Source organism: Hypanus sabinus, chromosome 4 (assembly GCF_030144855.1).
Source record: "Hypanus sabinus isolate sHypSab1 chromosome 4, sHypSab1.hap1, whole genome shotgun sequence".
Lineage (NCBI taxonomy): Eukaryota > Metazoa > Chordata > Chondrichthyes > Myliobatiformes > Dasyatidae > Hypanus > Hypanus sabinus.
This window is the reverse complement of record NC_082709.1, coordinates 93,520,697-93,544,064: the sequence shown is the minus strand read 5'-3', so window position 1 is coordinate 93,544,064 and position 23,368 is coordinate 93,520,697. Positions and strand designations below refer to the sequence as shown.

Here is a 23,368-nt window from a genome sequence, read left to right as displayed (position 1 = left end):
GGCCCAACGAGACTGTGCTGCCACAGTACTCCCATGATACCAGTAACCTATTAACCCGTACGTCCTTGGGAAATGGGAGGAAACCAGAGCATCTGGAGGAAATCCACGCAGTCACATGGAGAACATACAAACAGACACACAAACACACACATACAGACACACAATCACGCACACTCACACACATACAGACACACACACAGGGACACACAAACAGACACACACACACACACACACACACACATACACACACAGGGACACACAAACACACACACGCACACACACAAACACACACATACAGACACACAATCACACACACTCACACACATACACAAACACACACTCACACTCACATACAGACATACAAACACACCTACACACATACAGATACACACACACACACAGGGACACGAACACACATACCGACACACAAGCACACAAACACACTCACAAAGACACACAAACACATGCACACACATACAGACACACACACACTCACAGAGACACACGCACACACATACAGACACACAAACACAAACACACACACACTCACAGAGAGAGACACATACACAATTTTATTCCTTCACACACCATCTCACAAACACAAAAACTTACCAAACTTATTCATATAAACACAATTTTGATCATCTGCCACATACACTTACACACACATACATTCATCATGAACAAAATCTATTGCACGAACATATACATTTTATGGCACACACACCCTTAACATGCACATACCTGTAATTCATTCCACACACAAATGCGCACGCATCATATATAGACTCACCAAAATTCAAACTATCACATTCTCACCAGCACTTTCACAGGAGCTCAAACTATATGATACCATTTAATTTCAACATACACACATAAGCACTAAAATCTATCAAGCAGGTTGGGCTGGATAGCCTGTTTCCTTATTCCCTACTATGTTCACATACACAAGCTCAATCAATTCTCTCTCTCTCTCTCTCTCTCTCTTCCCTCCCTTCCCTCCCCCTCTCTCCCTCCTTCCCTCTCCCCCTCTCTCTCTCCCCTCCCCTCCCTCCCTCTGTCTCTCTCTCTCACTCACACTCTAACTGCAGTTTGCATGTAAAAGACAGCCTTCAGCATATTAAGTCTCTGTAAACACTTCAGGAAACACCAAGGGAATGAAGTCAAAAAGTTCAGATGTTGCATCTCTGTGAAATGCTAATACTTTGCCTATATAAACCAGAAGATGTTACTGTAGAAACTGCGCTTTTATCAAGGGCTGAAATAACATTTTTACCCATCTTCACTAATCCAATACCAATCTCAGCTCTTTCCACTATTGCAGGGTGATACGAAATTCCTGTAAAGGAATCCAAAACTCAGGCCAAGACCAGAAGTATTTTCTGAAGTTGGTCTGAAAACTCCCAAATGGATGAGAAGTTGTGCAGTTTTACAGCCAGTGACTTTGAATGGTTTAAGCCTTCCTTCTAAAGTTCAAAGTAAATTTGTTATCAAAGTAACACACATAACATGCTGGAACTCAGCAGGCCAAGCTGAACGCCTGTGTTTGTGATCGTTATTAAGGTACAGTACATATATACAACCCTGTGGTTCATTTTCTTGCAGTCATTTACAGAAAAATAAAGAAATACAATAGAATCAAGGAAAAACTACAAAGACTGACAAACAACCAATGTGCAAAAGAAGACAAACTGTGCAAATCCAAATAATTAAAGAACACGAGTTGTCGAGTCGCTGAAAGTGGGTCCACAGGCTGTGTTCAGTGTTGTGGGGACTGAAGTTAATCAAGCTGCACAAGGAGCCTGATGATTCGAAAGGTCAGACGTGCAATCTCACACTTCCTTCCCTTTCACCTGTCCTCCTCCCTTCACACCTCTCCAGAGAGGATGGCCAGCACTGCAGCAAACTCACTCAAAAGCACGAGCAAAAGAGAAACCTACATTTATATACAGAAATCCCAAGCAACCCACAAAGTGCTGGTGGAATTCAACAGGTCAGAAGGCATCTATGGAGAGGAATAAAAAGTTGACGTTTCATGCTAAATTTACATAGCACCTTTCAGAAACTCAGGACCTCCTTCTCCCCACGCACACAAAGAGCTTTTAGCCAATGAAATAAAGTTTCTGCTGTAGTAACATGGCAGACCCAATGGGGTGATGTAATTTGATGTCAGTATTCTAGATCAATAGTCCAGACTTCTGAATTGGTGCCCAGTATATATAAAGCATATACACACTCCGTTCTTGACAAGATGAATGAAAGCAAAGAAAGCAGACAGATCCGGATCACCATTACAAAGAATATCTTTAAATGGAGAATAGTCACTTAATGGAAAGGAAAGTGGATCCTATCTTTCTCAATACTGCACTATTCCAGACCTCTGCAGATCTCATGTTGGCACATTTATTTCTGCAGGGCTGCATGCTTTCGAAATTTCCAGAGTTCCTTTTTTTTATCAAACATGACTTCCCATGCCCTTGAAATAAGTGGTCACATTGTCAGTTAAGATGTTTATCGGGATTTACAGATGGATCTTGACCAGCTTAGGAAGTGGGCTGTGGAATGGCATATGGAGTTAATTTGTATAAGTACGAGGTGGTCCACTTTGGGAAGGTAAGTGAGGATTGGACCTCCACAGTGAACATTAGGGCTCTGGGGAGTTGTAGAACAGAGACACCTAGGAGCACGAGTTCAAAGTTCAAAGTAAAATTTATTGACAGAGTACATACTTGTCACCACATACAAACCCCAAGATTCTTTTTCCTGAGGGCATACTTAGCAAATCTATAGAACAGTAACTGTAAACAGGATCAATGAACAACAAACTGTGCAAATACAAATATAAATACCAAGCATGAAATAACAAGATAAAAGAATCCTTAAAGTAAGACCAACAATCGTTGGAACACCACAAATAGAAGTTATCTCCTTTTGTTCAAGAGCCTGATGGTTGAAGGGTAGTAATTGATCTTGAACCTGGCGGTGAGAGTCCCGGGGCACTTGCACCTTCTACCTGATAGCAGCAGTGAGAAAGAGCACAGCCTGGGTGGTGAGGATCTTTGATGATGGATGCTGTTTTACTACGGCAACTTTTCATGTAGATGTGCTCAATGTTTGGGAGGGCTTTACCCGTGATGTACTGGGCTGAATCCACTACTCTTTTTGTGTTTTTTGATTACCCTTTTTGATTTTCCACTCAAAGGCATTGGTGTTCCCGTACCAGGTCGTAAGGCAGCCAGACAGCACACTTCCCACCACACATCTATTGAAGTTTGCCAAGTAGATGATTCCCTGATGTAATGTGGAAGATAGGGTAGTGAAGAAGGCTCATTGGTCTTCATCAGACAAGGCATTGAGTATAGAAGTTAACGATGTTATGTTATGTACAAAACATTAGTGGGGCCACATCTGGAATATTGTGTCCAGTTTTGTTTGCCCAGCTACATGGGAGCTGTTATTAATCTTGAAAGAGTGAAGAAATGATTTACAATGACTAGAGGGACTGGGTTAGGGAGAGAGTTTAACAGGTTAGGACCGTATTCATTGGAGAATGAGTGGTGATCTTATAGAGGTGTATAAAATCAGGAGAGGCATAGACAGCATGACTGCACTGAGTCTTGTTACCCAGGTTTGGGAATTAATGATCAGAGGGTCAGGTTAAACAGGAACTTCTTCAACTATACTGGGGGGGTTTTCATTACATGAAATGCTCTGCCAGAGGAAATGCTTAATGAAAGCACTTTAACATTTAAAAGTTATTTGGGCATGTACATAGATAGAAAAAGCTCATTGGGATATTGACAAAAGGGATTAACTTACATATGAATCTTGTTCTTCATCAGAATGAGCCAGTTGGGCCAACGTGCCTGCTTCTGTGTTATGTAACTCCATAATTCTGTGACTCCAGTGACTGGCAGACATGAGTCAGTTAGGATTCATCATATCATTTCATTCACCCCGATTTCAACAGAGCTAGATTCTCATTCCCTGATCTGCTCCCTGTATCCCCATGGCAGCGTGCAGAAATACAAAACCAGCTCAATCTTTAGGTTTGCTGATGACTCCACAGTAATCAGTCACATCAACAACAATGATGAGACAGAGTATAGGAAGGACATGGTGTCAGAACAACAACCTGGACATGGTAAGAGAGTTGGTTGTAGATCTAAGGAAGCAGGGTGATGAACACAACTCTGTCCTCATTAGTGGGGTTGCAGTAAAGTTGGTTCCCAGGCATCTATCTCACCAGCAACCTCTCCAGTTCCCTCCGTTCTAACATGGTGATCAAAATAGCACATCAGTGTATGTGCTCCCTTAGCCATCTGAGAAGACTCGGCTTGTCAAGATGAGCTTTATTTGTCACATGCACATCAAAACATACAGTGAAATGTGTCATTTTGTGCCAAATCAAATTGAGTTGGGGCAGTCCACAAGTGTTGGCAAGCTTCCGGCACTAACATAGCACGCCCACAGCCTACTAAACCAAGTCCTAACTGTACATCTTCTGGAATGCGGGAGGGAACTGGAGCACTGAGAAGAAATCCCCACAGTCACAGGAAGAACATACAGACAGTGATGGCTCAGTGATCGCTAGCACTGTAAAACCACCGTGCTATCACTCTCGAGCTTCTACAGGAAACACCCTGATGGATTGCATCTCAGCCTGGTGTGACAACAGCTCTGCTCTAATCTGACAGAACCTACAGAGTGGTAAATACTACCTAGTCCATTACAGAATTGTTGCATCTTCATATCCTGTCTCTCTTCACAGTGCATTGCATCAGAAAGGCTAACAGTATTGTCCAGTCCACCTGTCACACTGGCCATTCCATTTTCTCTCTTCTCCCATCTGAGAGAGGATACAGGAGCCTGAAAGCTCGGATGACCAGACTAATGAACATGGTACAGCCACATTCATGGACAAGCTTGGTTATTCCGTTACTATGGCTTCCACATTTCTTTTTTGCGCTACCTCAGATGACGCTCGTCACAATATTCTGGTGTTTTAATGCTCATTGTTGTATTTATTATTACCACACATACTGTTTACTCTGTGAGTTTCACATGAGCAAGGAAATTCATTGCCCCCGACAATAAACTAACTGGATCTGATCTGACGAAGAGAGAAACCCCGAGCGTGATCAACAGAGATAGTGCTATTTATAGATAGCATCTGCAGCCCAGAAGGGGAGCAGGACATCCAGGAGCAGATGAAGTGGTGAGATGCAGTGAGATACTGGCTACATCAGACAGCATCTGCTTTTGTTGCAACTATGTGATCTGTGGTTCATCATCTAGACCCACAAAAGAAGAATTTGCCTTGTGACACATTGAAGATTAGAAAACCCAGTCAGGTAACTTTTATTGGACCTCTCACCTTCAGTAGAGGGAAAAAGTGCTGCCTTCAAAGCTCAAGGTAAATTTATTATCAAACTACATATACTGTGCATCACCAAATGCTACCATGAGATTCACTTTCTTGTCACTGAAAAATAAAGTTCAGTCGAATTTATGAAAACCTATACAAAACAACAGTGTGTAAAGGAAGACAAATCATGCAAATAATAAAAAAAAGTAAATAAATGTTACAGGATTGTAGAGTCCTTGAAAGTGAGTTTACAGTAGATGCTGTTCAGGAGCCTGATGGTGATAGAGTCACTATACAAACTGTTACCATTATGGACAATCAGGTACATCCTCTCCATGACCTATGGAATAAGCTGCAAACACTCTTTCTAACAGGCTACTGACTCTGCTCAATGCACTCTTTGTCTGCATCAGAAATACAAGAGATTCTGCAGATACTGTACTGGAAATCAAGGCAACTACACAAAATGCTGGAGGAACTCAGCAAGTCCAGCAGCATCTATGGAAGTCCCGATGAAGGGCTTCAACTTGAAACTTTGACTATTTATTCCCCTCCACAGATGCTGCTTGACCTGCTGAGTTTCTGCTACATTTCATGTGTTGCTCTGTGTTAGATTTTCTACACAGAAAGAACAGTACACTATACAGCCTCTCAAACTCTTGAATAAAATACAATAAAAGTAAACTCTCAATATCTCCGTCTGCCGCGTTGTTGTTCTTGTACCTTATTTGTCTACCTGCTCTGTATTTTGGCAATAACTGCTCTGCACACTGTTTTCCTTTTGTACTATCATGATATACGCTCTGTGTGAATCACGTGTAACACTGTGTCACTTGCATGAAATGCTCTGTCTGGATGATATACAAACAAAACCTTGCAGCACAGCAGTCAGCATAACGCTTTATAGTGCCAGCGACCCAAGTTCAATTCCCACTGGTGCCTTTAAGGAGTTTTTAATGCTCTGCTTGTGACTGTGTGGCTTTCCTCTGGGTGCTCCAGTTTCCTCCCACAGTCCAAAACCATACAAGTTCACGTTAGTAAGTTCCGGGCATGCTCTGTTGGTGACGGAAGCATGGTGAGACTTGTGGGCTGCCACCAGCACATCCTCTGACTGTGTTGGTCACTATGTATACATATGTGTGTATTGTTATTTATTTGTTTATTGTTTACGCCTTGCACAGTACTGCTGCCACAAAACAACGGATTCCATAACATATGTCAGTGATAATAAACGAGGTTCTGGTTCATCAGGCTGCTGGACCAAAGGGGATAACTTCACTCACATAATCATATAACAATTACAGCACGGAAAAAGGCCATCTCAGCCTTCTAGTCTGTGCCAAACGCTTACTCTCACCTAGTTCCACCTACCTGCACTCAGCCTATAACCCTCCATTCCTTTCCTGTCCATATACCTATCCAATTTGTTTTTAAATGACAATACCAAACCTGCCTCTACCACTTCTACTGGAAGCTCATTCCACACAGCAACCACTCTCTGAGTAAAGAAGTTCCCCCTTGTGTTACCCATAAACTTTTGCCCCATAACTCTCAACTTTTAACTCTCATCTCAGCACTGAACATCCACAACCCACAAACTCACCTTCATGGACTCTACTACTCAAGTTGTCAGTGTTATTTATTTACTCTTTTTTAAATTTGCACAGTTTGTCTTCTTTTGCATATTGGTTGTTTGTCAGTCTTTGTGTGTAGTTTCCATTGATTCTATTGTATTGTATTTCCTGATTCTACTGTGAATACCTGTAAGAAAATGAATCTTAAGGTAATATATGGTGACGTATACGTACTTTGATAGTAAATTTGCCTTGAATTTTGAGTCTCTTACCATGGGACAACCAACTTCTTGACCCTTCCTGTGGCCATAACATTTGGTCACAGGTTACTGGTGACTGCTGGATGAGGTACAGTGATTGGTTTTCTAAGAAACAGCTGATACAGAGGGTGCTCCCCTTGGATGAGGAAATGTATCCCACATCTGCAGTTTAGTCCGGAATTTAGGGGTGTTATGTTAGTCCTGATCAACAACAGGGTAATCAACACTTCCACCATGATTTAGCCCACCCCACCACCCTACATCCACATCAGCCACTCTTCTGCATAGCTCCTCAGCACCCTTCATCCCCTGATGCATTGCCACCTTACACTTGGACTCCACATCCCACACCTACACTGACACAGTCACTGCTGCCACTACAAAGAGTTCCTCTTGCCAAAAGTCACTTTATCATTTCCCGTCAGTGTCAAAATATACATAGGATTGCTTTTATATTTATATTTATTGTGGTTTATTTAATTTTTATTGTGTAGTTTATACTTATTGTTATTTTTTTATGTGGCATCAGATCAGGAGTAACAATCATTTCCTTCTCCTTTACACTCTTGCACAAAAGAATGACAACAAACAGTTTTGCATCTTGAATCTCAAGCGCAAAGACCAAATAACCATATCTCAGAATTAAACACAACTACAGCATGGCTAGAAGTTTGGTTAGGTGGGATGCAAGGTTTCTGAAAATGGATTATGACTTTATTCTCAGGGTCAGGCATCCCTCAAAAGGACTCTGCAGAGAGTGGTGTGGACAGCCCAGTGCATCTGTATTTGTGAACTTCCCATGATTCAGAGCATTTACAAAGACAGGTGTGATAAAGGGCCTGAAGTATCGCTGGGGACCCAAGTCACCCCAACCACAATCTATTCTGGCTGCTACCATCCAGGAAACAGTACAACAGCATAAAACCCAGGACCAACAGGCTCCAGAACAGCTTCTTCCACCAGACCATCCAACTGATTGACTCACACTGATTTGAGAATATTTCTATGTTACACTGACTGTTCTATTTATTATAAAATACTATTGCACATTGCACATTTAGAAGGAGATGTAACGTAAAGATTTTTATTCTTCATGCATGTGAAAGATATAAGAAATAAAGTCAATTCAATTCAATAAGGTTCAGACTCCAGATGATTTAATCTGTGTAAACAATATGCTTTATCTTGGTACATCTGACAATAAAAACCAAAAATTCAAAAAAAGACTTTATAAGATGGAATTCAAAGAGGATAGACGCAAATGTAAATGCTTCACTTTCAGAAATGAGCTGAGCTCATGGTTCCATTCCTCACCTCTGAAGAGGACCATGGGATGCTCCTTCCTGCCACACTGCGCAAGGTGCTGTGCACTCATGAAAACGAGGACGTTACCGCTGATGAGGATTAGGAAACACAGGACAGACAGACAGCAGGTCACCAGTCGCTGGTTCCCCATGGTAGCTGTCAATCCTCTTAGCTACAAATGTGGTGGGATTTGGGAGATGTGTCTGAAAGGAAACAGATTAGATTATCCACAGTGAGCATTCACGCACACTGCAAGTCAAAATCAAAGTCAAGTTAATTGTCACATCAAGAGTACATGTACACACAAGTGCAATGGAAAACTGTATCACAGACACATAGCATCAGGTAATCAAAATTCACAAGAACAGAATTAGAACAAGAAGAAAACGCAAAGTCAATTTTAATGCAAAGTGATCAGAGTGGCCATTGTGTTGCGAAACTGCAAAGAATAGGGTCAGACCATAAGACATAGTTGCAGAATTAGCCCAATGAGTCTGCTTCACCCTTCCATTAATGAATTCCACAGATTTGCCACCCTCTAACTCAGGGGTTCCTAATCTATTTAATACCATGGACCCTTACCATTAACCAAGGGCTCTGTGGACCTCAGGTTGGGAATCTCTGCTCTAGCTAAAGAAATTTCCCTTCATCTCTATTCTATTCTGAAGCTGTGCTCTCTGGTCCTTGATTCCCCTACTATAGGAAGCATCCTCTCCATGTCCACTTTATCAAGGCCTTTTAATATTTGATAGGTTACAAAGAAATATACCCCCCCCCCAAGTCTTCTAAACACCAACGAGTACAGGCCCAGTGCTGTGTCAGTAGGTTGAAGGGAAGTAGTTGTCTTGAACTGTGGCGATGGTAGCTACAAGAAGATTGCACATCACAGTAAAGCTCATTTATATTTCATCTAATAAACAGTTCTCTTCCACATAAGATGTTGAGCTCCTCCAGTGTCCCTGTGGAGCTCAGCTCAAGCCTGGAGCCCACAGTCTCACAGTCTGAACACCTCAGGCTTACAACCTCAAATCCAAAATTCTGCTGCAAATTCTGTGGAATGTGGGGGCTGAAAACACAAATGCAAAACACTGCGTACTGGAATTCTGGAGGGGAAAAGCTGGAAGGGGAATGCTGGATGGGCAGTATGGGGGTACTGCAGTTAGCAAAGTGTTTTACAGTGGCAGTTGTAAGATTGATGCTTAATTGGCGACGCTGTCTGTAAGGTGTTTGGAAGTTCATCCCGCAGACACGTGGACTTCATCCGGGTGCTCCAGCCTCCTTCCGCATTCCACAAAGCTGTATGGGTTAGGGGTTAGGGTTGGTAAATTGTCTGCATGTTATGGTGGCCACAAAAGCATGCCAACACTTGTGGGCTGCTCCCAACACAGCCTCCAAATCTGTTGGTTTTGACACCAACACAAAATGAGTGTTTTGATGGACATGAAAATAAAGTTGACCTTTATCTTTCTTTTTATCTTTATACAACAGCATGAAGTGGATCTGGCGAGCTACAGTCCAGGTGCAGGTCAAGGGAACCTGGCAGAATAATGGCTTGGCCCAGACTCGACAGGCCAAAGGGCCTGTTTCTGTGTTGTAGTGCTCTAGACGCTAAGACCTCCTGCATATAAAGATGTTTCCATTTTTCTGTCTTCAAATACCTGATGGTACATTTTAAATCACATAGCCAGAAACAAAGTGGGTTTATTATCACTGACATATGTCATGAGTTTGTTTTGCAGCAGCAGTACATGAAATAGACCTTAAGTCACATCTACGGTGATGAAATACTTTCAGAGCTTGGTCATGGCTAGAATTAACTCCTGCCTCAGCAACGACCTGGACCCACTGCAATTTGCCTACTGCCACAAGAGGTCTACAGCAGATGCAATCTCAATGGCTCTTCACATGGCCTTAGATCACCTGGACAATACAAACACCTATGTTCATCGACTATAGCTCAGCATTTAATACCATCATTCCCATGATCCTGATTGAGAAGTTGAAGAACCTGGGCCTCTGTACCTCCCTCTGTGATTGGATCCTTGACTTCTTAACTGCTGACCTCAGTCTCAGAAGAGAATCAGAATCAGGTTTACTATTTCTGACATGTGACGTGAAATTTGTTAACTTAGCAGCAGCAGTTCAAAGCAATACATAATCTAGCAGAGACAGAAAGATAATAACAAAAAAATTCAGAAAATTAATAAGTAAATCATTTACAGTATGTGTAATTGAATAGATTTTTTAAAAACATACAAAACAGAAATACTGTATATTAAAAAAAAGTGAGGTAGTGTCCAAAGAGTCAATGTCCATTTAGGAATCAGATGGCAGGGGGAAGAAGCTGTTCCCGAATCGCTGGGTGTGTGTCTTCAGGTTTCTGTGCCTCCTACCTGATGGTAACAGTGAGTAAAAGGGCATGCCCTGGGTGCTGGGGGTCCTTAATGATGGATGCTGCTTTTATGAGACACCGCACCCTGAAGATGTTCTGAATACTTTGTAGGCTAGTACCCAAGATGGAGCTGATTAAATTCACAACACTCTGCAGCTTTTTTCGGTCCTGTGCAGTAGCCCCTCCATATCAAACAGTGATGCAGCCTGTCAGAATGCTCTCCACGGTACAAGAATAGAAGTTTGTGTGTGTATTTGTTGATATGCCAAATCTCTTCAAACTCCTCATAAAGTATAGCCGCTGTCTTTCCTTCTTTATAACTTCTGTGTGGATTGATGATAACATCTCCTCCTCACGGATGATCAACACTGGCACACCTCAATACCCATGACTGTGCGGCTAGGCATAGCTCAAATGCCATCTATAAATTTTCTGACAATTGTTGGTAGAATCTCAGAGGGAGTCGAGAAGGTGTATAGGAGCGAGATATACCAGCTAGCTGAATGATATCGCAGCAACAACCTGGCACTCAACGTCAGTATGACCAAAGAGATGATTGTGGACTTCAGGAAGGGTAAGATGAGGGAACATGAACCAATCTTCATAGAGGGATCAGAAGTGGACAGAGTGAGCAGCTTCAAGTTCCTGGGTGTCAAGATCTCTAAAGACCTAACCTGGTCCCAACATATCGATGCAGTTATAAAGAAGCAAGACAATGGCTATATTTCATTAGAAGTTTGAAGGGATTTGGTTTAGCAGCTAAAACACTCAATAACTTCTCATGATGTACCATGGAGAGCATTCTGACAGGCGTTATCACCATCTGGAATTGGGTATGGGGGATGGCTACTGTACAGGATCAAAGTAAGCTGCAGAGAGTTATAAAATTAGTCAGCTCAATCATGGGTACTAGCCTCTGTAGTATCCAAGACATCTTCAAAGGGAAATGCCTCAGAAAAGCAGCTTCCACTACCCAGGGCATGCCTCTTCTCATTGTTATCATCAGGAGGAGGTACAGAAGCCTGAAGGCACACACTCAGTGATTCAGGAACAGCTTCTTCCCCTCTGCCATCGATTCCTAAATGGACATTGTGAGTTAGTGTTCAAGGGCTCATTGTCTGTTCAGAAATCTGATAGCAGAAGTTTGAGTGTGTGTGTGTCTTAGATTCCCGAACCAACAAAAAGTCATTCCCACAAAAAGTACTGGAGGAACTCAGAAGGTCAGGCAATATCTGCAGAGAGAAATAAGAGCCAACATTTCAGACCGAGACCCTTCATCAAGACTGGAAAGGAAGGGGAAGAAAGCAGAATAAGAAGGTGGGAGAGGGAAAGGAGTATAAGCTCAGAGGTGATAGGTGAAGCCTGGTGGGTGAGGGAGGGCTGATGATCTGAGAAGCTAGGAGGTGATAGGTGGAAAAGACTGAAGAAGAAAGAATTTGATAGGAAAGGAAAGTAGACTGTGGGAGAAATGTATGAAAGAGGGGCATCTGGGAGAGGTGACTGGCAGATGAGGAGAAGAGAAGAGGTAGGAGGGGAGAAAAAGTGGGGAATGCAAAAAGAGGGAAGGGGAGGGTTAAGAATTACTGGAAGTAAGAAAAATCAATATTCATACCATTAGGTTGAAGGTTACTCAGTTATTCTTCATGCTGTATAGAGGAGGCTATGTCAAAATGGGAATGGGGATTAGAATGAAAATGGTAAAATTAAATCCTGCGTTCTGCAGATGGAGTAAAGGTGCTCGACCAAACAGTATCCTAATCTACTATACATCAGGTCTCACCAGTACAGAGGAAACCACAGAATCTCTTGTGTTTAAAGAGACATTCTCTCCAACTATCTGCAAAGTGAGGCACTAAATTAGTTCAATACTTGATCATCTCAAATGCTGATTCAATGGTTTCATTCTTCTTTTGAATCCCCAATCAATGCATTGCTCTGTAAGGCGCAAACAGTTTGTAATGCCAATCAGCGAGAAGACGTGGCTAGACAGAGGTAATAAACAGGACATGCTGCACTAATAATACTTAATCTGGCCTTCCATCAGCCATTGAGACCCTGGATCAATCTCCCAGAAGGTCAGAGTAGGTCAAACATCTATTTGAAACCTTTCAGTTCAGAAACTCTCCAGTTAATTCACCTGAAATGTTACCCATTTATTAATTTGCTGTGTAAATACTGCATCAGGCTCTCAAGGTTGATCAAATTAATTTTAAACGCATTAATCAAATCACTGCATAAAGTAACTGAGATGCAGGAAGACTGAATATTTTCAGGGACCCTCAAACAGCTTTGTATTTTCATGCAGGAGGAATGGAGAGGAGTAGTGTCTCTCATCCTACTCACTAACCAAGAGAGCTCAGGTACCCGGTTGTATCCTGCACCAGCAGTTGCAGGCATCTGTAACATCAACTAAGGAAGTGGGGTATGGTAGTACAATGCTTTACAGCAGGTAACTGTAAGATCAGGATTTGATTCCTGCTGCTGTCTATAAGGAGTTTGCATGCTCTCCCTGTGAACATGTGGGCTAACTCCTGGTGCTCCAGTTTCCTTCCATGTACAGTTAGAGTTAGTGAGCTATGGGCATGCTACGCTGATGCCAGAAATGTGGCAACACTTGAGGGATGCCGTCAGCATTGTCAGAGTCTGGTCAGTGGCTTTCACTAAGAAACTAATGTCCCACTGTTATTGCCCAATCAACTGCCTATCCTGTCAACAGCACTACATCAGCAATGAACTCAGTGCCCACCTCATCCCCAACTCTATGTTAACCCCTCCAGCGGCAGCACCAGCTCAGATTACCATCGCAGTTTGTGGGATCTTACTCTGTACACATCAGTCACCATTACAAATACAGGTCCTCGAGTACACGGTTATGACAGCTCAATCAGCTGATTGAGTAGTGTTGCAAACCACCTTGCTCTCAACATCAGTAAGATCAAGGAATTGATTGTGGACTTCAGGAAGGGGAAGTCAGGAGAGCAAACACCAGTCTCATCGAGGGCTCAATGGTGAAAGGGTGAGCAGATTCAAGTTCCTTAGTGTCAACATCTTTGTGGATCTGTTGGAAGTTGATATTATTTATTTACTTAGAGAGGCTGGGGGTGTTGTGGATAGTCTGGAGGATTGTCACAGGTTACAGTGGGACATCGCTAGGATGCAGAACTGGGCTGAGAAGTGGCAGATGGACTTCAACACAGATAAGTGTGAAGTAGTTTATTTGTAGGTCCAATTTGAAGACAGAATATTAACGGTAAGGCTTTTGGCAGCATGGAGGATCGGAGAGATCTTGGGTCCGTGTCAAAGCTGCTGCGCAGATTGACAGTGTTGTTAAGAAGGTGTGTGGTGTATTGGCATTCATCATCCAGGGGATTGAGTTCAAGAGCTGTGAGGTAATGTTAAAGCACTATAAGACCTTGGTCAGACTCCAGTTGGAGTACGGTGTTCATTTCTGGTCACCTCACTACAAGAAGGATGTTGATACAATAGAGAGAGTTCAGAGGAGATTTACAAAGATGTTGCCTGGATTGGAGGGCATACCTTATGAGAATAGGTTGAGTGAACTTGGCCCTTTCTCCTTGGAGTGATGGAAGATGAGAGGTGACCTGATTGAGGTGTATAAGATGATGAGGGGCATAGATAGTGTGGATAGCCAGCAGCTTTTCCTAGGGCTGAAATGGTTAAAACGAGGGGGCATAGTTTTAAGGTGCTTGGAAATAGGTATCGAGGGAATGTCAGGAGTAAGTTTTTCACACAAAGAGTGGTGGGTGCGTGGAATGCACTGCCAACAACGGTGGTGGAAGTGGATACAATAGGGTCTTTTAACAGCCTCTTAGTCAAGTACATGGGGCTTAGAAAAATGGAGGGCTATGCAATAGGGTAATTCTAAGTAGTCTCTAGAGTAGGTTACATGGTCGGCACTATGTTGTGGGTGAAGGGACTGTAATGTGCTGTAAATGTCTATGTTCTATGGTGTTACAGTTATAGAGGAAGTGCGTTGCAGACAGACAAATAAAGTGCAATGGGTGATGCTTATGTTCTTCAGAGTTAGTGGGGCAAGTGGAGAGTGTGTTCAAGCTTCTGTTGCATTTGGAATTGGAAATGGTTTATTATTGACACATTTTGTGAAATTACATGTGATTTACAAATTTTGTGATAAGTACATGGATGAGAGGGATATCATCCAGCTGTGGCTCAATGGGACTAATCAGAATAATAACTCAGCATGAACTAGATGCAGCAAAGGGCCTGCAGAGCTTTATGGCTCCGACTCTGACTCCTGTGTACTGAGGTCCAGCAGAAAGCTTGATTTGGATACAGATCACATCGTTACACAGTGCATCAAGGTAATACACATTAAAAAATAACAAACTGCAGAATAAAGTTTAACAGCTACAGAGTAAGTGCAGTGCAGGTAAACAATAAGGTGCAAAATCATACTGAGGTAGATTGTGAGGTCAAGATTCCACCTTATCATACTAGGGAACAAATCAGTAATCTTATAACAGTGGGATAGAAGTTGTCCGTGAGCCTGATGGCACACAAGCTTTTGTATCTTCTGCCTGATGGGAATGGGGAGAAGAGAGAATGTCTGGGGTGGGTGGGGTCTTGTCTTGGGGTAACAAGAAGTGAGTCACTTGTTGCAGCATCTTGAAGCCATGGTATTTCAGTTGAGATTTTGGTGGATGTTAATAATTGAGATCTTGGTGTTAGTGCAGCTCTAAAACACTCTGGTTAGACTACACTTGAAATACTGTGTTCATTTATGGTCACCTCATTATAGGAAGGATAGAGTCATAAAGTCATAGAAAAATACAACACACTAACAAGCTCTAGTCTGTGCCAAACAACTTAAAACTGCCTACTATCTTCGACCTGCACCAGGACCATAGGCCTCCAACACCCCTACTATCCATGTACCTATCCAAACTTCTCTTAAATATAGAAATAGAGCTTGCATGCACCACTTGTGCTGGCAGCTCATTCCACACTCTCACAACCCTCTGAATGAAGAAGATTCCCTCATGTTCCCCTTAAACTTTTCACCTTTCACCCTTAACCCATAAACTCTGGTTGTACTCCCAACCAGCTTCAGTGGAAAAGGCCTGTTTGCATTTACCCCTCATAATTTTGTATACTTCTATCAAATCTCCTCTCAACATTCCAAGGAATAATGTCTTAAACTATTCAGTCTTTCCTTATAGCTCAGGTCCTCCAGACACAGCAACATCCTTGTAAATTTTTCCTATATTCTTCTAACCTAATTTACATCTTTCCCGTAGGTAGGTGACCAAAACTGCACACAATACTCCAAATTAAGCTTTACCAATGTCTTATACACTTCAACATAACATCTCATCTTCTGTATTCAGTATTTTGATTTATGAAGGCGAATGTGTCAAAAGCTTTCTTTACAACCCTATCTACTGTGACACAACTTTCAATAAATTATGGCATATTCCCAGGCCCCTTTGTTTTACACTATTCCTCAGGTGTCCTATCATAAAACCTACCCTGGTTGACAAAGTCCAACACCTCACACTGGTATGCATTAAGTTCCTCTGCCATTTTTCAGCCTATCTTTCCAGCAGGTCCATATCCCTCTGCAAGCCATGATAGCTTTCCTCACTGTCCACTGTACCCCCAACCTTGGTGTCATCTGCAAATTTGCTGAACCAGTTCAACACAGTATCATCCAAATCATTAATATAGGTGACAAACAACAGTATCAATATCTGCAGCACACCACTAGTCACAGGCTTCCTGTCAGAGAAACAACCTTCTACTACCATCTCTGGCTTCTCCCACAAAGCCAGTATCTAATCCAATTTACTACCTCATCTTGAGTGCCAGGCGACTGAACCTTCTTGACCAGTCTCCCACGTGGAACCTTGTCAAATGCCTTGCTGAAGTCCATGTAGACAATATCCACTTTCCTGGTAACTTCCTCAAAAAATTCTACAGTTTGGTTTGACATGATCTATCATGCACAAAGCCAGCTAACCATCCTTAATAAGTCCATGTCTATCCAAGCATTCATATATCCTGTCCTTAGAATACTTTCCAATAACTTACCTATGAATGATGCCAGACTCATCAGCCTGTAAGTTCCTGACTTATTTTAGAGCCTTTCTTAAACAGCAGAGCTATCCTCCAGTCCTCTGGTACTTGACCTGACACTAAGGATGATTTAAATATCTCTGTTAGGGCCTGCAGTTGCCTCTCACAGGGTCTGAGGGATTGACTTATCAGGCCCTGGGGACTTATGCACCCTAGCTTTCCCCCGGGCAGCAAACACCTCCTCCCTTATAATTTGTATAGGGTCCATGAAGTTGAAGCCACTTTTCCACACTTATATACATTCTGTGTCTGTTCCCTGAGTAAATATAGATTGCAAAAAATATTCAAGATCTCCACCATCTTTTCTGGCTCCATATATTGATTACCATTCTGACCTTCCAGAGGACCAATTTTATTCCTTGCAGTCCTTTTGCTCTTAACTTATCTGTAGAATCCTTTAGGATTCTCCTTCTCCTTGTCATTTAGGGTAACTCATGCCTTCTTTTAGCCCTCCTGATTTCTTTCTTAAGTGTTCTCCTGCATTTCTTATTCCTCATTTGTACCTACCTGCCTATATCTGCAATGTACCTCCTTTTTTCTCTTAAGCAGGGCCTCAAAATCTCTTGAACATGAAGATTCCTTACACCTGTTATCTTTACCTTTTATTCTAACAGGTATATACAAGCTTTGTACTCTCAAAACTTCACTCTTGTTGGGACTTCCATGCATTGATTAAGGAAACTTTCCTGAACACATTTGACAAATTCTATCCATTCTGGTCCTTTTACAGTATGGGAGTCCCAGTAGATATGCGGAAAGTTAAAATAGCCACCTATAATAACCTTATGTTTCTTTCAACCATCTGTGATCTCGCGACAAATTTGTTCCTCTAAATCCGGTAGACTGTTGAGTGATCTGTAATATAACCTCATTAACATGGTCGTACCTTTCTTATTTCTCAGTTCCACCCATTACACATCACTAGATGAGTTCTCCAGTCTGTCTTGACAGAGCACTGTGTGACATTTTCCCTGACTGGTAATGTCACCCCTCCTCCTTTAAGTGGAAGCTTTAGAGAGGGTGCAGAGGAGAATTACCAGGACACTGTCTGAATTAGAGGAAATGTCTTATGAGGAAAGGTTGAGTGTGCTAGAAGTTTTCTCTTTGGAGCAAAGGAGGATGAGATGTGACTTGATAGAGGTGTATAAGACTATAAGGGGCATCGATTGAGTGGTCAGCCAGTGCCTTTTTTTTTCTGAGGACAACAATGGCTAACACCAGAGGACATACTTTTAAAATGATTAGGGAAATATATAGGGGAGTTATGAGAAGTGGGTTTTTTACAAGAGAATGGCAAGTACATGGAAAGCAGTGATGGGCTGGTGGTGGAGGATGATATATTAGAGACACCAGATAGGCACATGGGTGAAAGAAAAATGGAGAGTTATGTACTGTGCAGGAGGGAAGGGTTAGATTGACCTCAAGTAGTTTAAAGGGATGACACAACTCGTGGGGTGAAGGGCCATATTATTCTGTACTATCTATATCCCATGTTCTATGGGTGCAGCCTCGGAATAGAAGGACATCCCTTCAGAGCAGAGGTGAGAAGGAATTTCTTTACCCAGAAGGTGGTGAGTCTGTGGAATTCATTGGCATACATGGTTGTGAAGAGCAAGTCATTGGGTATATTCAACATGGAGGTTGATGGGTTCTTGATTAGTAAGGGTGTCAAAAGTTCCGGTGGAAAGACAGGAGAATGGGCTTGAGAGGGAAAATAAATCAGCCAGGATGCAATGGCTTTATTCAATAGGCCATATGGCCTAATTCTGCTGCTATGTCTTGCAATCTTACGGGGAGACTGAGGGTAGATACTGGGATTGTTTTCAGAAGTGCTCAGTTAGGATTTAATAACCACATTCAAGATATACATGGTTTAGACAAAGATGATCAGCCAAATCACTAATTACAAGAAGATTTAAGATAATTGACAGAAACACAGGAATGATATAAAAAATGTTACTTTTTTTTTCAATATAATTCCTATCCAGAAAGGACAGAGAAAGCACATTCCACAATAACTTTTAAAAATGGAATTACATAAATAAATAAAATGCTTCAGGGCTCCAGGGCAAGGGAGGAGAACAAGACAAAGTGGACAGCTGTGTGCCGCATGCATTTGGCCTGCTTATTTATACTTTTCTTGGAAACCATAAAGAAAAGGTTCTCCAAAATTTTTTAAAATCTCTTAATATCTTTCCCTTCATTTAGTCCTGACAAAGGGTCTCGGCCCGAAACGTCGACAGTGCTTCTCCTTATAGATGTTGCCTGGCCTGCTGTGTTCCACCAGCATTTTGTGTGTGTTGTTTGAATTTCCAGCATCTGCAGATTTCCTCGTGTTGGTTCTCCAAAGTTTCTCGCTGTTTGTCATGGGGGGGGAGGAAAGATTGAGTAGATGGGGTCTGGAAGTGACCTTATTAAAACATGAAACACCCTGAAGGGATTGAACAGGTTGGATACTGATAAGACATTTCCTTTCTGGGGTTATGAACTAGAAGACATAATCTCAGGATATGTTGGGCGGTGAGGAGAGTAACCAATCTAAGAATGCAATAAAAATTATTTTCTTCTTTCAGAAGGCCATAAATCTTGGGAATTTTCTCATACAGAGAGTTGTGGGCAAGGAGTCATTAAGTATATTCAAGGAAGAGGTGGGTGGATCTTAGAAGAAGTAGATAGGCACTAGAACATTGCAAGCTGCTTCATACATCGATTCATTATTTCTGTTATAATCATTCTAATTTTTAAATCTAATTTCTATGTCTCTAAAAATCTACCTGTAGCTACATATCTTTCTCCGCAGCATTTTTTGCAGTTATTATTTTTCTTTGTACTGCTTCAAAGCACTGTTAATACTAAGATTAAAGAAAAAGATTAGCTTTATTTGTCACATGCACATTGAAACATAGAAATGCATAGGGAGTGTCAAATCAAATCAGTGAGAATTGTGCTGGGTAGCCCACAAGTGTCGTCGCTCTACTGCCCACAACTCACTAACCCTAGCCGTACGTTTTTGGAATGTGTGAGAAAACATAGCACGCAGAGGAAACCCACTGGGTCAGTGAGAGAATGTACAAACTCCTCACAGACAGCAGCGGGTTTTCACCCCGTAACTTAATAGCTGGCTCTGTAAAGTCTTGCGCTAAGTATTGCTACTAGGCTGCCCCACCATTGCAATGAATTGATCTGTATGCAAGAGAAGTTTCTCACTGTACCATAAGACATAGGAACAGAATGAGGCCCTTCAGCCCTTTGAGACTTCTTCTGGCATTCCATCACAGCTGATTTATTTATTATCCCTCTCAACCCCATTCCTAACCTTTGACACCCTTACTCAATGGTTCATTTAATGTCAGAGAAATGTATACAATATACATCCTGAAATGAGCAGTCAACGTTTCAGGCCGAGACACTGACTGCTCATTTCAACGGATGCTGCACAACCTGCTGTTCCTCCAGCTTGTTTGTATGTGTTGATTTGACCACGGCATCTGCAGTGTACTTTGTGTTTACATCCTGAAATGCTTTTTCTACTAAACAAGTAGATACAAAACCCCAAAAGCACCACTGACCAGGCTCAAAGACAGCTTCTATTCCCATTGCTATAACGTTTCCCTTGTACAATAAAGTGACCCCTGTCCTGATAATGTACTTCACTGTAACCTTGCACCACATGGACCTATGGTCTCAGTTTCAAGCACTCTACAACCCATATTCTCAGTATTATTTACTACTCTATTTAAAATTACTATTTGCTTTTGCATTTGCACCGTTTTTTCTTGTTTTGTGCATTGGTTGTTGATCTGTCTGCGTGCAGTTTTTCACTGATTCCATTGTGTTTCTTTGTTTCTACTGTGAATGGCTGCAAGAAAGTGAATACATGTACTTTGATGATAAATTTATAAACATTTGTACTTTGAACTTTGAATTTTGAACTATCATCTGCCTGCACTTCACCTTCTCTGCAACACTTTGTTCTGAATTTTGTTATTGTTTTACCTCAATGGGACGATAATAAACCAATTTACCAAAGCTGAGTTGTAGCTAAAATTCATATAAGCCAGACACAATAGACTGCAGATGCTGGAATCTACAGCAAGAATCAAACCGCTTGAGGAACTCTATGAGCCAGGCAGTAACTGTGGGGACAAAGGAAGAGTAGAAATTGTGGAGCAGACTTGAGGGACCAAATGGCCTAATTCTGCTCTCTTGCCTTATGGTCCTATGCAGGGTCTCGACCTGATACGTTGATCATTTCTCTTTCTCCACCGATCCACTGAGTTCCTCCAGCAGCTTTGTTTTACATGTCAGCTAGTATCTTACTGCATGCAGAGAAAATTTTACAGGTTGCATAATCTACTCTTGTTTTTATTCCTGTTGTTCATAAGATTACCAAAGAGCCCATTCATTAGCGACATAGAGTCATAGAAAAGTATAGCACAAATCCAGGCCTTTCAGCCCATCTAGTTTGTGCCAAACCATTTAAGCTGCCCACTTCCATCAACATAGCCCTCCATACCCCTACCATCCATGTAACTATCCAAACATCTCTTAAAAGTTGAAATTGAGCTCATTTGCACCACTTGTGCTGGCAGCTTGTTCCACACTCTCACAACCCTCCGAGTGAAGAAGTTTCATAGAACATAGAATTGTACAGCACATTACAAACCCTTCGGCCCACAATGTCAAACCCTGCCTCCCATATAACCGCCCACCTTAAATTCCTCCATATACCTGTCTAGTAGCCTCTTAAATTTCACTAGTGTATCTGCCTCCACCACTGATTCAGGCAGTGCATTCCACACACCAGCCACTCTCTGAGTGAAAAACCTTCCTCTAATATCCCCCTTGAACTTCCCTCCCCTTACCTTAAAGCCATGTCCTCTTGTACTGAGCAGTGGTGCCCTGGGGAAGAGGCGCTGGCTGTGCACTCTGTCTATTCCTCTTAATATCTTGTGCACCTCTATCATATCTCCTCTCATCCCCCTTCTCTCCAAAGAATAAAGCCCTCATGTTCCCCTTAAATTTTTCACCTTTCACCCTTAACCCATGACCTCTGGTTGTAGTCCCACCCAACCTCAGTAGAAAAAGCCTGCTTGCTTTTATCATACCTATACTCAGAATGTTATATACCTCTATCAAATTTCCTCTCAAGTTTCTATGGTCCAAGGAATAAAGTTCTAACCTATTCAATCTTTCCATGTAACTCGGGTTCTCTAGACCCAGCAACATCCTTGTAAATTTTCTCTGTACTCTTTCAACCTTGTTTACATCTTTCCTGTAGGTAGGTGACCAAAACTGCACACAGATCTCCACATCAGGCCTCTCCAATATCTTATACAACTTCAACATGATATTTCATCTCCTGTATTCAATGCTTCAACTTATAAAGGTCAAAGTGACAAAAGCTCTCTTATTGATCCTATCTACATGTGGTGCCATTTTCAATTAACTGTGGACTGGTATTCCCAGACACCCTTGTTCTATTGCATTCGTTAATGCCCTAGCATTCATTCTTGATGGACGTCTCGTAAAAATTTACATCAAACTTAGAATTACTCCTAAAGCAGAGAGTAATTTCTTCACCACATACAGTATGTCCAACATTGATCCCTTCACCTAAATGTTAGATATATAGGTCTGTTCCAATGAAGGGCCATCACTGAACCTATTCACTCTTCACTAAAACTGATGACCAAGTTTCCTTTATGTGAATGGGTTACTTATTGCCTCTATTGGCTTGTGGGAAATCTTGCTGTGCACCAATTGCTGATACATTTGCCCACCAAACACTGACCACTGCAGGAATTACCACAGGCTTAAGGGCAGCTTCCATCTCACTGAATCAAACTCTTGAATGGACCTCCCCAAAATCAGAGCAATGGCAAAGTACATATATGTCACCATATACTACCTTGAGATTCATTTTTTGCAGATAGTAACCGGAAAATAAAGTAATACAGTAGAATTTATGAAAACTGTACATGAACAATAAGATGGAATCTTGGCCTCACAAATAGCCTCATTGTGATCTTGCACTTTATCGTTTACCCACACTGCACTTCTTCGGTAACTTTTACACTTTATTCTGTATTGCTATTGTTTTACCTTATTCTGACTCTATGCACTGGATAATGATTTGATTTGTATGGACTGTATGCAAGACAAGCTTTTTGCTGTATCTTAACACATGACAATAATAAAGCAATACCAATCACTCTACCATTTAAATCTTAAAGGCATTAAACAAATTGTCTCTTTCCCTGTTATCTTTTGAGTTTATATTGAATTTATTATTATTTACATCCTTCATATACATGAGGAGTAAAAATCTTTATGTTATGTCTCTGTCTAA

The 23,368-nt window shown here is 41.7% G+C and overlaps 1 protein-coding gene across 2 annotated transcripts in view; it reads right to left on the bottom strand.

Annotated features, from left to right (window-relative positions):
• sema5ba (sema domain, seven thrombospondin repeats (type 1 and type 1-like), transmembrane domain (TM) and short cytoplasmic domain, (semaphorin) 5Ba) overlaps positions 1 to 23,368 on the bottom strand; it is a 531,708-nt gene that overhangs the window by 342,086 nt on the left and 166,254 nt on the right. For both annotated transcript variants that reach the window (XM_059967676.1, XM_059967677.1), the window contains one exon: positions 8,517 to 8,710. In XM_059967676.1, the coding sequence (XP_059823659.1) occupies positions 8,517 to 8,658 (142 nt within the window). In that variant the 5' untranslated portion in view covers positions 8,659 to 8,710. The remainder of the gene's footprint in view (positions 1 to 8,516; positions 8,711 to 23,368) is intronic.